The 14,831-nt window shown below is 32.6% G+C and overlaps 1 protein-coding gene and 1 long non-coding RNA gene across 3 annotated transcripts; one reads left to right on the forward strand and one right to left on the reverse strand.

Moving 5' to 3' along the window:
- Positions 1-7,758: 7,758 nt before the first annotated feature.
- LOC9309260 lies at positions 7,759-8,415 on the forward strand. Its single transcript, XR_002330915.1, has 2 exons — positions 7,759-7,816; positions 7,927-8,415. It is a non-coding gene; the product is annotated as an uncharacterized LOC9309260 (long non-coding RNA).
- Positions 8,416-11,096: 2,681 nt separating this feature from the next.
- On the reverse strand, positions 11,097-13,405 carry LOC9307206 (nucleolin 2). Of its 2 annotated transcripts, none has more exons than XM_021020367.1 (8): positions 13,288-13,405; positions 13,121-13,164; positions 12,890-13,039; positions 12,672-12,794; positions 12,444-12,563; positions 12,186-12,349; positions 12,043-12,085; positions 11,097-11,407 (listed from the first exon to the last, which is right to left on the reverse strand). In XM_021020367.1, exons 1-8 carry the CDS (start codon positions 13,306-13,308, stop codon positions 11,311-11,313), a joined length of 762 nt encoding a protein of 253 aa, XP_020876026.1. In that variant the 5' UTR covers positions 13,309-13,405; the 3' UTR covers positions 11,097-11,310. The 2 variants fall into 2 exon arrangements, with proteins under 2 accessions (XP_020876026.1, XP_020876027.1); XM_021020368.1 differs by having other exon boundaries at positions 11,372-11,407; positions 12,179-12,349.
- Positions 13,406-14,831: the final 1,426 nt, after the last annotated feature.

Raw genomic sequence — 14,831 nt, forward strand, 5'->3', positions numbered from 1 at the left:
ACATATAAAAGTTGTAGGAAAGAGCAAGGAAGAAAGATATTTGTAAGCTTTTTGTATGAAATAATGTTGTTGTTCTATTGTTGAAAAAGAGAGGCATAGAGGAGATATTGAGATCGTGGGGGTGAAGAGGGGAAACAGTTGCAAGAAAACTTTTTTTTTTTAGTCTTTTTTTTTTGTCGAATAGCAAAAGTTTAATTGTTTAGAAATCTGAAAGTGTAAAAATTAGGACTTAAGACAGGTGTCGGATGGAGAGGATTGCAGTTTTTTTAGAATTGACTTGTGATTTATTATATAAAGATTCCAAATATGATATGTTAACCATATTTATATAGTTTAACAAAAGCTTTAAGAACACAAAGATCAACAAAGAATAACTCTCTTTATTAATCACTTAGGAAAATAACTCAAAACCTAAGCACTCAATCTCTATTCTCAAAACTCATAAGTTATGCTACACCTTAGCATCTTCTTATATAGAGAAGAGTTTTCCAATTCTCAAAAGTAAAACTTACATATTTAGATAACTCCTAAATAGTACTTTTCCTAATCTCTCTCAAAGATAACTTATTGTTCAAGTAACTTCAAGCTTAGGCCAACATTCTCCCCCTTAAGCTTGAAGTTATCTTTCTTCATATCTTGAACTCCAATAAAACCTCTCATCTCCTTAAACTTGATTCTACCAAGTGGCTTTGTTAGGATGTCCGCCTTTTGCTCATTGCCGGGAACGTGCTCTACCTCCACTTGCTCATTCTCAACACATTCTCTAATGAAATGATATCTTCTATGTATGTGCTTACTTTTTCCATGAAACACCGGGTTCTTTGTCAAAGCTATAGCCGATTTGTTGTCGATTCTCAACAAGACCTTCTTCCCTTCAATGTTTAGTATTTCACTCAACAACTCTTTAAGCCATATAGCTTGCTTTGCAGCCTCTGTAGCCGCCATAAATTCAGCTTCACAGGAAGACATCGCCACGGTTTCTTGCTTTTGAGAACACCAAGTAATAGGCGAATCATTGAGGAAGAAAATGTGACCCGTTGTACTTCTACCATCGTCTAAGTCAACATTGTGCGAGCTATCACTATAACCCATCAAATCTATCTTCTTTGTCCGTTTGAACAAGAGACCAAGAGAGGTGGTTCCACGTATGTACCTCAAGACTTGCTTCAATGCTGCTCCATGGGATTCTTTGGGCTCTTGCATATACCTGCTCAAGACACCAACACTATAAGAGAGATCCGGACGAGTGTGAATCAAGTAACGAAGGCAGCCAATACTTCTCCTGTAATCTTTCTCATTAATACCCTTCTCATTCTGAGACTTAGACAATTGTAGGTTCATCTCCATTGGAACATGAGATAGATTGCAGCCTTCCATTCCTGTTTCTCCCAAAATCTTTTCTGCATACCTTTCTTGCTTGAGACTAATGCCACCTTCATGTTGATGCACTTCAATTCCTAAGTAATAAGTCAACTTTCCAAGGTCACTCATCTCAAATTTTGTTGCCATCTCTTTCTTAAATTCCCGAATCAACTTTAAAGAGGAGCCTGCAACAAGCAAGTCATCTACATACACTGCCACAATAAGTAGATGTCCTTTCTCTTCTCGTTGATAAAGTGATGGTTCCTTTGAGCACTTATGAAACTTGAATTCTCTGAGAATTGTGTTTAACTTGTCATTCCAGGCTCTAGGCGCCTGTCTTAGGCCATAAAGAGCTTTGTTCAATTTATAGACCTTATCTTCACTACCCGAAACAACAAATCCTTCAGGTTGACTAACGTAAACCTCTTCTTTTAACTCTCCATGTAAAAATGCAGTCTTAACATCGAGGTGATGTATTTCCCAGCCATTAGAAGCCGCCAAAGCGATAATGAACCGAACAGTTTCAATACGTGCCACAGGAGCAAACACCTCGTCAAAATCAATGCCGTGTCTCTGAACATACCCTTTGGCGACTAGACGTGCCTTATACTTGTTAACACTCCCATCTGCATTTCTTTTTATTTTGAAGACCCACTTTAAGCCAATTGGCTTAACTCCTATGGGGAGACTAGTCAAGTTCCATGTCTTGTTCTTCTCTATTGATGAAAGCTCTTCTTTGCAAGCATCTATCCACACTTTCAGTTCTCTGGCTTCGCTAAAGTCCCAAGGTTCTTCATTGATTACCATCAGAAGTTTTTCACACTCTGTTTCTGCGAGAAGGACGTAATCATTCAAATATGCAGGCTTTACTCTTGGCCTTTCTGATCTTCTCAGCGGCGGTGGTGGTGTTTGTTCCCTTTCATCATCACCACTGTCTCCATTACTCGGAGCATCACCATTCTCTTCTTCTTCTGTATCATCTTCGACTTCTATCACGTTTTCATCCGCAGCTTGAGTGATCCTTGTACCTTCCCCTGTTTCAATGTCTCTTATGCCTTTATTACCAAATTCTCCCAAGCTAATAAAGAAGGTTCCGGAGGCTTTATGAACTTCTCTTTCTCCTCTGTTCCAGATCCAAGCTTTGTTTTCATCAAAAATAACATCACAGCTCACAACTATCTTCTTAGTTGTAGGATCATATAATCGATAGGCTTTTGTACCAGGCTCTGTTCCGAGATGCACTAACATTCTTGACCTGTCATCAAGCTTCTTTCTCCCAACAATCTCTGTTCTTGCGTAACAAATGCAGCCAAATACTTTAAGATGTCCAAGATTTGGTTTCTTCCCTTTAAACACTTCATATGGAGTCATTTCAGTTAATGATCTTGTTGCAATCCTATTAATCAAATAGGTGGCGTGTCTCACAGCCTCTCCCCATAAAGAATTTGGCAAGCTCATGTGTTTAAGAATACTTCTAGTCATCTCCAAAAGAGTTCTATTTCGTCTTTCAACAACACCATTTTGCTGAGGAGAGTAGGGTGCAGTCAAATGTCTTTGGATGCCATGTTCATCACAATAAGCTTGAAACTCTTTTGACACGAATTCTCCTCCCCTATCTGTTCGCAGTGTCTTGATTGTTGCTCCTATTTCTTGCTCAACAATTGCTTTGAACCTTTTGAATTTTTCAAATGCCTCACTCTTTTCTCTTAAGAGAACTGTCCACATATAACGTGAATGATCGTCAATGAGTACGAAAACATACCTCTTTTTAGCCGGAGTGGAAGGTGTAATCGGCCCACATAGATCTCCATGAATGAGTTCAAGATTTTGACTTGCTCGATAAGAAGTTGCTTGCGGAAAGGGCTTCCTCGTTTGCTTCCCAAGTAGACATGACACACACGTTTCTTTCTCAACTGTGAACTTTGGTATACCTGTTACCAATTCTTTGTTAATCATCATCTTCATTGTTTCCAAGTTAGTGTGTCCAAGCCGTGAATGCCACATAGTTGACTCGGTTGGTGACATCAATTGTAGGCATTTGAGATTTTCAACTTCTAGTATGACCTTGTATAGACGATTCTTGGACCTTGTTGTCTTCACCAGCACATGTCCAGACCGATCATAAAGAGTTAAAAAATCTTCTTTCATTCGCACTTCACACCCTGCTTCTGTCGCTTGACCAAGGCTAACAATATTGCTCTTCAGATCCGGTATAAAGTATACATTCTTCAAAATTTTAAGCACCTTTCCCTTTCCATCTCCAAATACGAACTGAATTGACCCTTTACCTTTGATATCAATGCGAGAATCATCTCCAAAACGCACCTTTCCCATGACTGTATCATCAAGATCTAAAAAGAAAGACCTATTGCCACACATATGGTTGCTTGCACCATTATCAAGGTACCATACATTTTTTGTGTCTAGATCGGCTTCAAAACAGCTTGGTTTTACTTTATTTTCATTAAGATAAACCACCTCATGCATCATTAGTTCATCAGCTTCTTGTGTTGCTTCATCCTTTTTTTCAACAGTTTCTTGTAACTTAAGCAGTCTATCGGGACAATCTGATGCATAATGCCCTAGTTTATCACATCGATAACACGTTATCATTGACGCATCTCTTTCCCTTTGTCTGTATGAACCGTTTTGATAGTTGTTAAAACGTCCGCGGCCTCTACCTCGCCAATTAAACCGACCTCCTCTGCCTCTTCCTCTGTATCCTTCAGTATAAGATGCTTGTGAGTCTGAATTTGCATACATCAGCTTATTATGATCCTCTTGTTTCTCTTCATCTTCATCAACAATCCTCTCTTCATACACTTTTAAACGTCCAACAATGTCTTCGAAAGTCGTTTTGTTCAAATTAAGAACTTGTTCAAGAGCTGCGATGATATGGATGTATTTTTTCCGAGGCAAACTTTTGAGGAATTTTTTCACAAGCTTTGGTTCTTCAATGGTTTCTCCAAGTGTTGCTGCTGTAGAAGAGATCTCCGAAAGTTTCTCTACAAAAGCATCAATTGAATCTGTCTCCTTCATCTTGATTCTATCAAATTCCGCCATCAAAGTTTGTAACCTAGCCTCTCTAATTCTCTCAGCTCCAACGTGTTTTCCTTTTATTGCATCCCAAGTTGCTTTAGCAGTGGTGTGTTTTCCAACTTGTAAAGTCAAGGCCTCTGGTATAGATTGGAACAATAAAGCTATTGCCACATCGTTCTTCTCCTCATCTAGGTCCCCCGGATCTATGGTGTTCCATACCTTGTTAACCCTAAGAGCAACTTGCATCCTCATAGCCCAATAAGTATAATTAGAAGAGGTGAGCATCGGACACTTTATGGCAGAGGATCCGATCTCCTTTGACGTTGCTTTTACGGTCGGCTTCTCGTCTTCATCGTCAGACATGATGAATCTCTTTCACGTTAATGCTCTGATACCAAATATAGTTTAACAAAAGCTTTAAGAACACAAAGATCAACAAAGAATAACTCTCTTTATTAATCACTTAGGATAATAACTCAAAACCTAAGCACTCAATCTCTATTCTCAAAACTCATAAGTTATGCTACACCTTAGCATCTTCTTATATAGAGAAGAGTTTTCCAATTCTCAAAAGTAAAACTTACATATTTAGATAACTCCTAAATAGTACTTTTCCTAATCTCTCTCAAAGATAACTTATTGTTCAAGTAACTTCAAGCTTAGGCCAACAATTTAGATGCTAGATTAATAAAAAAACACAACCCTAATCAAGGAATTTAAGTACACTTAATAAAAGTGCTTGTATTTATTTTGGTAGCATTTGGCTAAATGATCAAATCATAATCATATTATCATTAATGATATATATCAACTTAGGTTGTTTCAGTTTTGGCCAATAGATTGAAATTTGTTAGACATTTGTTTGTTTGTGAGATTCTTTTTTCTTTTGAGTAGAAAATGAATGTTGGTTGAGGTAATAAATTAATGGGAAAATTGGATATAAAGGACAAATAATTAAACTATTGTCCATCTATGCATTCTATATTCAAATGTCACATATTCCTAATATACCCTTTGTAATTAATATAACCAATTTTTCAAATAAAATTCAAAATAGTTTGTAGGCAAATGATAAAGAAGTCATGGGGATACTTATAAAATCAAAAATATATCGTTTTTGTTACCGTTTTGGATGAATAAAATATGATCTACGAAATTTAGACTATGCCTTCTGAATTTAGAATGTGTATTCTATATATTGTACATGTTCTATAAAATCTAGATAATGTATTCTATGCACTCTACATGTTCTAGAAAATTTAGAACGCATTTCTGTTCTACGGTATTTAGAATGCTAAATTCTACGAAATTTAGAATACATATTCTATACTTTGCTCTTTCTTCTAGAAAAATTAGAATATGTTTTCTAACATTTACCCATGTTCTAAAATTGTTAGAAAACACATTCTTATATTTTTCTATATATTCTACAAAAAATAGAAATCAAATTCTATGTAATTTAGAATGATTTTTCAAAAAGGAAAATAAATTATAAAATATGGAAATCGAATATAAAAAGTTAAGATTACGAAACTACACAACTTTTTCGTGAAAAATCGTAACATGAGTGAAACGTGTTGCTCTACTTACACAAAATACAAAATACGTAATATAACCAAACTCAATTATAAACTAACAAAAGTACCACATTTGTGGAAAATTGTGGTTTACTATAGGCGTAATATTTGAAAGTGACTAACGTAAAAGTGAATTGACATGTAAAAAGGTTGCATAAATCATTGTGTTTTTGTTTTTCACTCAATCTCTATTATATTAGAATCTAGCTGTGGAGGTTCATACTTTGCCATTCGGTCATGAACACATGAGCAAATGTTATTTCCCGTAGATCATCTACAGGCCTTTGATGTGCATGTATATGTTGACATCGTCCAACATATCGATGGGCAGTCCCAAAAGAGAAAATCAAAGAAGAAGTTGCCGTAAAAAAATAGAAGAAGAAGATGCCGTAAAAAAAAAGAATTAAAGCGGAAGAAGATTTGAAATTATCTACGGCAAAAAAAAAATAGAAAGTAATTAAATATTATTTTTGTCATATATTTTCTCCAAATCATTTTTAGAAAATAATCTAATTAATTTTGGAATGTTATAGTTTAGCAAGATTTAATAAAAAAAACTGGGGATATAAATGGGATTTTAATTATATCAAAGCATATATGACCAATTTTAAAGCATATATGACCAATTAGGAATATAGAATGCATAGATGAACGATAATTTAATTATTTATCCTTTATATCCAATTTTCCCTAAATTAATTCTCCCACCTTGCATATTTTGTGTTTTGATTAGATTGCATATTTAATATGGCTATAATGAACATTCTATAAATATCTAATATGGCCTACTATTCAAGATCTTTGGTCAATTATAAGAAGAAAAAAAAAGTGAAGATCTCGAATCCCAACTCCATGTGTTTAAAATACTAGAGATTATCTCTAGCGATTGCAGAAAATTAAGAACACATTCGTTTACAAATTTTCATTGATTACCGTCACGTGAATTTTACTAATCACGATTATTTCGATTTTGCAGTTTTTCATTGTATTAATCTTTTGATCTTCAAAAATATCATTCAATTACAAAGGTTGATTCCAATATATGAAACGAAGAGTACCAGTTTACCAAAAATATTTAGTTTTCAATTTATTTTCTTTGTACCTATGTATATGTTGGTCGCAAACTAGCCCATAGGGCAATGTCATCTCGTGATCTCAATGTTAAGAATGATATTTATCAAAGAAAATGTCATTAGACCATTAAATTTATTTATTTTTTAATCTAAAGAGAGAGAAAAAGATAGAAATTGATGTGAAGTTTAAATGATTTTTAATACGCTATCGTTTTGTGGTTTATTTGAAACTTTTAATGTTTATTATAACAAAAGTTTTGTTTTTTCTTATAAAAATGAAAGTCAATAAACAAAATATTAGGTAAACTTCCACATTATAGTTTAAAATGATCCCAACTAAGGATAAATGATCCCATAATCCTTAGTTCATGCACCTTGAAACAAGTAGTTCATCCTAGGTCTAGTGAAATTTTTGTGCAAACCATACTTTGACATGTAATTTTACTATTATAGTTTTTTAATCATATAATAGTTTACTGTAAATATTGTAAATAAAATCTATTTATCCCTGAAATAATAGAAAGATATATTGTCACAAAATAAGATTTTTGACTATTTTAAAAATATTAGAATAAATTATATGTAAACACAATAGTAAGAGCATGATTCTTAACTCATGTGTTGTGGTACAAGTTTGTTGGATTGTTCGCCTTATGTCATTTTTCGTCAATTTGAAGGTGTGTTAAAACTTGTTGGATAAATTGGCATGGAAAAGGCGTGAACGGGGTCAGGAGTCAGGACATTCAGGAGACCACAAGGCTGCAGGTAATTTCTGTCTTTTAAAACAAAAAAAATCGGAGAAGCCACATGTCTCATATGTTTTGTCATCTACTTAAAGACACCATCTGTTTTTTTTTTTTTTTTCTTCTCTGCAGAAACTTGCTGTCGTTCACGAAGAGGATACTGATGGCCGTGATGTTAATGGCAATGGGAGCCGCTGTTTCATACTATGGTTATAAGGGACTCTTGTGGCTTTCTGATTGGATGAAAGAAGTCGAAGAACAAAGACAAAAGTCTAGAAGATACCCGCGAATCTAACTGGTTTCGAGAGTTGTTACTTCTCAAGCTTTTTTAGCCTGATACTGGGCAGTGACAACACAGTTAGCTTCGAGACATTTGGTCTTTCTTTTTGGTTTAGTCGATGATAGTCACCAAATATATTTCAAAGGGGAGATTAGAAAGATAATCAATTTGTTTGTTTTATTGATTTGTGCTCTTGCTTTTAGCTCTTTTTGATATTTCGAGACAGCAAAAAATGTTGTACTTGTTCTTCTTTTTTCTTGCATCTCTTGTTTCTTCTTCTTGCTTGTTTTACCAGATGTTGATCAATTCTCACTCTGTACATTATGTTTGTTGTGTTGTTATAAATAGTGAATTTGTGTGTGTACATACACACACTCGAATGGGACATAGGAAATTAATTATCCAGTGGATGGTCCTGCCTCCAAATCTTCCCCAGCTAGTGCTCGGAATCAACTTCGCCAGAGATGGTATGCAGTGTGACATGACCATTGGCTCCAGTTAATTGCTGTCCACGGTGATTGTTGGTTTCTCATGGCTGAGTCGCTATGAGAGGTACCCTATATGTGATCCTTTTACATATGGTTCTTGCTTGATATGCTAAGTGAGTCGCTTTTAATCCCTTCTTTAGTTTTGCTTAGTTTCTATATCATTAGGTTAGTTATATTTTATTAACAAAACACTAGAAATTAACACGCGGTACACCGCGGGCCTATAATTTTACTAAATAATAAAATTAATTTTTCTTTTTCAGGTTGAGAGCCCGCGGTATACCGCTGGAAATATTAATTTTACATGTTGTGACATTGATTTTAATATTGTATATTTTTAGTAGAGAAAATTGTGTAGTGTATGAAAAAATGATAAATTGTTTACAATAAAAATCTGTCATATTAATTATGATTTAGCGGTAAAATGGAATTTTGAAATCTTGGTAATGAATGTTTTAGGGGTAAGGAAAATACTATGTTTTTAGGAAAACATATACTTAGACACGCCGCACGCGTTTGTATTAAACAGATATCAAAACAAAAAAAAGAATTAAAATCGTAGAAACATTACATCATTAATAGAAAATAGAGAATACACAATGAAAATAAAAATTAGATTGCTCAAAAACTGAAGCATAGATGTTGAGATATCAAAACAAAAAAAAAGAATTAAAATCGTAGAAACATAACATCATTAATAGAAAATAGAGAATACACAATGAAAAATAAAAATTAGATTGCTCAAAAACTGAAGCATAGATGCTGAGAGAAGTTTGTGTGGATGAATGAAAAATGATTTGCCGAATAGCAGAGCCTATATTTATAATGTTTAGAATTAGGTTGCTTTATTAGGGTTTTAAGAAAAACATATTCTGCAAATATTCTATAAGTAATTAGCGTAGATATGCTATAGTTAATCGCATCAGAATATCTAAACGAAATTAATTTTAGTTTCTATCGTTAAAGATCTTAACATATTTGATTTGCGCTTTCGCGATTTTTATAATTTTGCAGTAAACCAACTTTATGACTTTCCATAGTTCAAGATCGTAGAGAATATTTGATGGTTAATCTGATAATTAGAAGATTCTATATATTTTAGCGAAATTTTTTCCCTAAATAACGAAGAAGTTACCATATACTTCGGAATTGTATTTGTTGATTTAATATTCGATTTTAAATTGAATAATTTACATAGAAGTTACCATACAAGTCCGGTAAGGTTTCTTATTTTTGCTGTCAAAAATACTCATATATCCGATTATCATTATTTCTATCAAAAATACCCAATTTATTAACTACATTTATTTTATAATAATTCAAAATAATATAAATATAACATCAAATAAAAGTGAAATGAGAATTATATAATTCTGTTTAAATTAGGTCGAGAGATTGTAAAAAATTAGCTCAAATTTGTTAATTAGCATTAACTCATCATATTTTATATATTTTTCTGTAAAAATCGTGAAGAATATATGTCATAAATAAAGAGTTTAGATATAGAAATAGTTAAAAATATAGATATTTTTAGAGTTTATAAATTAATTTCGTTTTGGATATTGCCAAAATTTAAAGAAAGATCCAATTGAATATTTTTGGTCACAAAAAAAAACCTACCCATAAAGATTAAAATTTAGGATTATAGTTATTTCAAATTTTAAACTAATTTAGATTTTATAATTTTCATAAATACGAAAATAATTTGTTCACCTATATCAGAAAATATAACTAAAACAAATTACGTAATATTATATAAAAATTTAAAATAAATAACTATTTTCATTTTATGGTGTAGACAAATTATTATTAGTATTTATGTAATTTAGTTTCAAAAATAATTTAGAAAAATAACAAACATTAAATTTTATAACAAAACAAATTATTTTCGTAAGAATTTGTCCCCAAATTAATATTTACAAACTATTTATTTTAATCACATATTCTTTCTATATAAAAATAGGTAGTTAGATAATTATGGTTAGAAGTTGTTAAGGTAAATAACAAATATGGTTAGTTTAGAGATATCATATATATATATAACAAATAAGATTATTTACCATTAAAATAGGTAACTTATTTGTTTTGTTATACGCATATTCTCTTAAAGAAAATTAATAATTAGGTGTGGGGAGAAGTTAAGGAAATTAACAAATATGAATTAATAAAGGAATTAATTTCGTTTTAATATTGCCATAAATTTTTTCAGTTTGAAATTAATAAAGGCTTTATTTATTAGTTTGAAATTAAGACAACATCCCTAAAATTGCTTATCCAAGATCCGAATAGACTAAAACCGGGTCAAACCCGGATCCAAAAGAATTAAAGCAAAAAAGTACTGTAAAAATGTATATGTAGATACGGGACCAAAATATGATAATCCCCACTTGACAAAACATCAGGTTTAAGACTTTACTTCCATTACCTGGTGTATAATTTTCCTCTTACAGAGTTCCATCTACATATACGTTTACTAAAATTGTTACGAGAATATTATGTATGATAGACAGATAATTCGAATATACTCAATACCAAAAGCAAAAGGTACTTCAAGTTTTATTCCACAAAATGATTATTTTTTAATCAAGTGTAAATAAGTCAGGAAAAGGTGTCTGGAAGAGGAAAACAACAAAGGTAAAACACACCTAAAAAACCCCATCATGGATTCAAATCTTAGGAAAGCTTCCTTACAGAGAAGTTTTAACGAACATATTAAGTCTTCAACAGTGAGACTATCCCTTAACTTTATTATCCCTTCTTCTGAGACTTGAGTTTGAAAGAAACATCACTTAACTTACTTTTCTTCTTCTTCTTCTTCTTGGAAGATTTATCTTCAACAATGAGACTGAAACAAAAATGTACACTCATAAAGACATATTTATGAGAGACCTAATAATATCAAATACCAATAACAAATATACTTAAATAACATTCAGTTTAAGGCGAACAGATGGTTTTGTGATGTCAATTAGACAGAGACCAATTGAATGAGAAAAGTAGTCAATTAGATAGAGCCAATATCGAATAACAAAATCATAAATCCACTTACTGAAATTTCTCACAAATGACATGAATACTTTTGACCATCCCACAAGAACCAAAGTCCTTAAATAAAATTCAGTTTACACGAAAAAGATGGGTTGAAGTCAAGAAGCCAAAATCCTCAAGCTGACTTCTATTCATTGTTTTAAAAAGAGCATTTGAATAAAGCCAAGCTAAATTTTTACAATATTTGAATGGTGGGTATAGGTTACAAAAGTGAATGGAAAAGTTTGTCAGAAAATCAGATTATCTTCTTCGAACCACAACAAATCAGAGAATAAACTATCGCTTATTATAATGTTATCTAAAAGTTAGTATGGAAACTAACTACTGATTCAATATGAGGGTGAAAAGCTATAAAGCCATGCTATATGTGTGGCTTTTAATTAGGACCAAGCAATTTTAAGATTAAAACAAAAAAAAAATCAATAAATTTACCTGCTTTTTGGAATGGCTGCATCAGTGGTAGAGCTATCCGATTCTAAAACAAACCACAAAAGTTATCTAGTTTGTTATCAAGAATCGTTTGACCAAAAAAAAAAAAAAAAACAGAATCAAGAAGAAATTTCTGTACCTCGGACCTCGGTGCACGCAGGAGGGGCCGCAGCGGAGGTATCTGTGGAAAAGGGTAATTCCCGGTTTAGAAGTCACGCGAACATCTAATATGCGTCCTCCCATGTTGCTCCCATTAAGTTCAGTCACCTTATCTGCTACGTCTTTTCCGTAAAGATACGCTACAGCTATGCTGTAAAAAACAACAAAGGAAAGTCTTTTAGGCATTAGAGATTGACTTTAATAACCTGAAAGTTGGGAAAAAATGGAAGGAAGAAGCCACAAACCCGTCGAAGAACATGACATCTTTGAGCTTTCCATATGAAGAGAAATGAGAAATCAAAGCGCTCTCGATAAGTATCTCATGAAGCGAAGTGTCAAATCCTTCAACTTCTATAAAAACCTCACTGCAAAAATAGAATATTGCAGGAGATGATATACATTATTAATATCACACATGGAAAAGAACACATAATAAGATACAAATCTTATTTTTAACAAAATTCAGTGTTTACTTGTTTGCGTCTTTGGGAAACGGATAAGCCTTAACAGAGACATTCCATCCTCCAACGTCAACTCCATTAAGTTGCAACGCCTTATCTACTGCGCCTTCTCCCAGAAAATAAATATAACCACGTCTGTGAAACAACAACAACAAGTTTTTTTTAGTTAGCAATATTTAAACTTGAGCTGATGAGTTGGAAAAAAATGGAGCAAGAAGAAGCCACAAAACCTCCTGAGAGTCTCATCCCCAAAACAGACAAAGGGAATACAAATATTCGTGATAATTCCACAACAAGAGAAATGATTTCTCAACGCCGTCTCAACATCATCAATAGGAAGATCAGTGTCATATCCCGAAACAATAATCCTCCCAACGTCACTGCAATAATTTGGTTATACTATATATCAACGTGACAATTGAAGACATGCAGCATCTTGCACAACAAAATTTTAATTTTACCTGAGTTTTGGAATGATACTACCCTCACCAATCAGAATCAGTCCCTAAAAGTACAGAGATGTAATCAGAAACTCTACCAAGTTAAGTATTTTTTTCTTACAAACTTTTGTAAGAAACCATAATTATAGAGTGAATCAGAAAAGCCATAAGGGTAAGAAGAAGATTACCTTGTCGGCGGATTCGTCCATGGAGAGAATTTGTTTGACAAGAGCGAGAGACGATAACCCTTTGAAGATGTTTTTACAGATTTAGGGATTTAGGTCTGAATTTAGTTCTGGTCTGGACTCTAAGGCCCATATGGTCCTAATCTTCCGAGCCGTCGACGGAATTTTACTAACTCACTATATTTTAACCCGCGGTATACCATGGGATGATTTAATTTTAAAGTTAGTATAAAAATATTTTGTAAATTGTATCTCCTTATAACATATTTATTTATATTATAGTTTACAATTGTTATTAAGTAACGGTATACCACGAGTCCACGAGATAATTATTAATAAACTGAGGATTTAACCCGTATTAAAGCGGTATATAATTATTGATTCAAATTCGTCCGCCATATAAATCATTTCCGAAATATAACCCGTTCCGTAATTTCTTAACCCGTCCTGTGATTTGTATTAAAAAAAAAGGATTAAATCCGTATTGAAGCGGCGGATTAATGATATTTTAATCTTTTTATTATTGTTGATTCAAAAACCCGTCCCGCCAAAAAACTCATTTATTTTATTAATGTTCTTATTTATGATATGATTCTGAATCATTGTCTAAATATTTTAATCGATGTAGAACGTTGAACACACATTTTCGTCAATTGGATAATATATGTCCGTTTTTTAAATTTCGAATCACAGTATATGCAGAAAAAAAATTGATTTTTTTTTTACTATATGTATTATATGATGATTCAAAACAGTTAAAAACAAATCAAACAAAGATGATAGGAGAATCATAATTATAAATCTTAATCAAATCTTCTAAAAATCTAAATTATTAAATATGGAATATCCGGTGTATGAGTTGGGTTAAATATAACCCGACCCAACAAATTTTTTGTGAAGGAATTTTTAAAATGGGTCGGATATCCGATATACCCAAAAGCTTTTTTACCCACCCGTCACAAAAAGTGCTGCGATTATACTAGTATAGATATAATGTTTTTGTGTATTCCAAGTATTGTGAAGTCACATTACTACAACAACTAGGATCGGATCCGCGGTCCACCGCGGGAGAATATTGGTTTACATACGTTGCGTTTAATATTGTGTGTGTTTTTTAGTAGAACGAATTGTGTAGTATACTTATAAATATTCATAATAACGAATTGTAGAGAAAATGTAAAATTGTTTATAAATATACCCATCGTATTTATTATGATTTACAAAATAGAATTTTGTGTTTTAAAATTCTAAAATTAGACGATTCATGGGAATTAAAGCAGTCAAAATAGGTCAAAAACCGCGGGTCGAGCCCACATCATCTCACTATGGGGCAGATTTGGGAAAATATATTAAACCCGCAAATAAGCGGGCCACATGGATTAATTCGCAGTGGGTCATAGGTTTAATCGGTTTTCATTCGCGGGTTGGCGGATCAGCCCGCATATTAGTATTTATTGATAAAATTATAATTTATTCAACATGTGGTAATTTAAACAAACTTTTAATAGTATTTTTAGTTATTTATTTATTTTAGTAGTATTTTAAAT

This window comes from Arabidopsis lyrata (assembly GCF_000004255.2).
Source record: "Arabidopsis lyrata subsp. lyrata unplaced genomic scaffold ARALYscaffold_6, whole genome shotgun sequence".
Taxonomy (NCBI): domain Eukaryota; kingdom Viridiplantae; phylum Streptophyta; class Magnoliopsida; order Brassicales; family Brassicaceae; genus Arabidopsis; species Arabidopsis lyrata.

Coding starts and splice junctions, on each gene's coding strand:
- LOC9307206 (XM_021020367.1), bottom strand. CDS start 13,308: ATGGACGAATCCGCCGACAAG. Junction 12,350..12,443: donor GATGTCATGTTCTTCGACGG/GTTTGTGGCTTC, acceptor TGTTTTTTACAG/CATAGCTGTAGCGTATCTTT. Junction 12,086..12,185: donor CCCCTCCTGCGTGCACCGAG/GTCCGAGGTACA, acceptor GGTTTGTTTTAG/AATCGGATAGCTCTACCACT.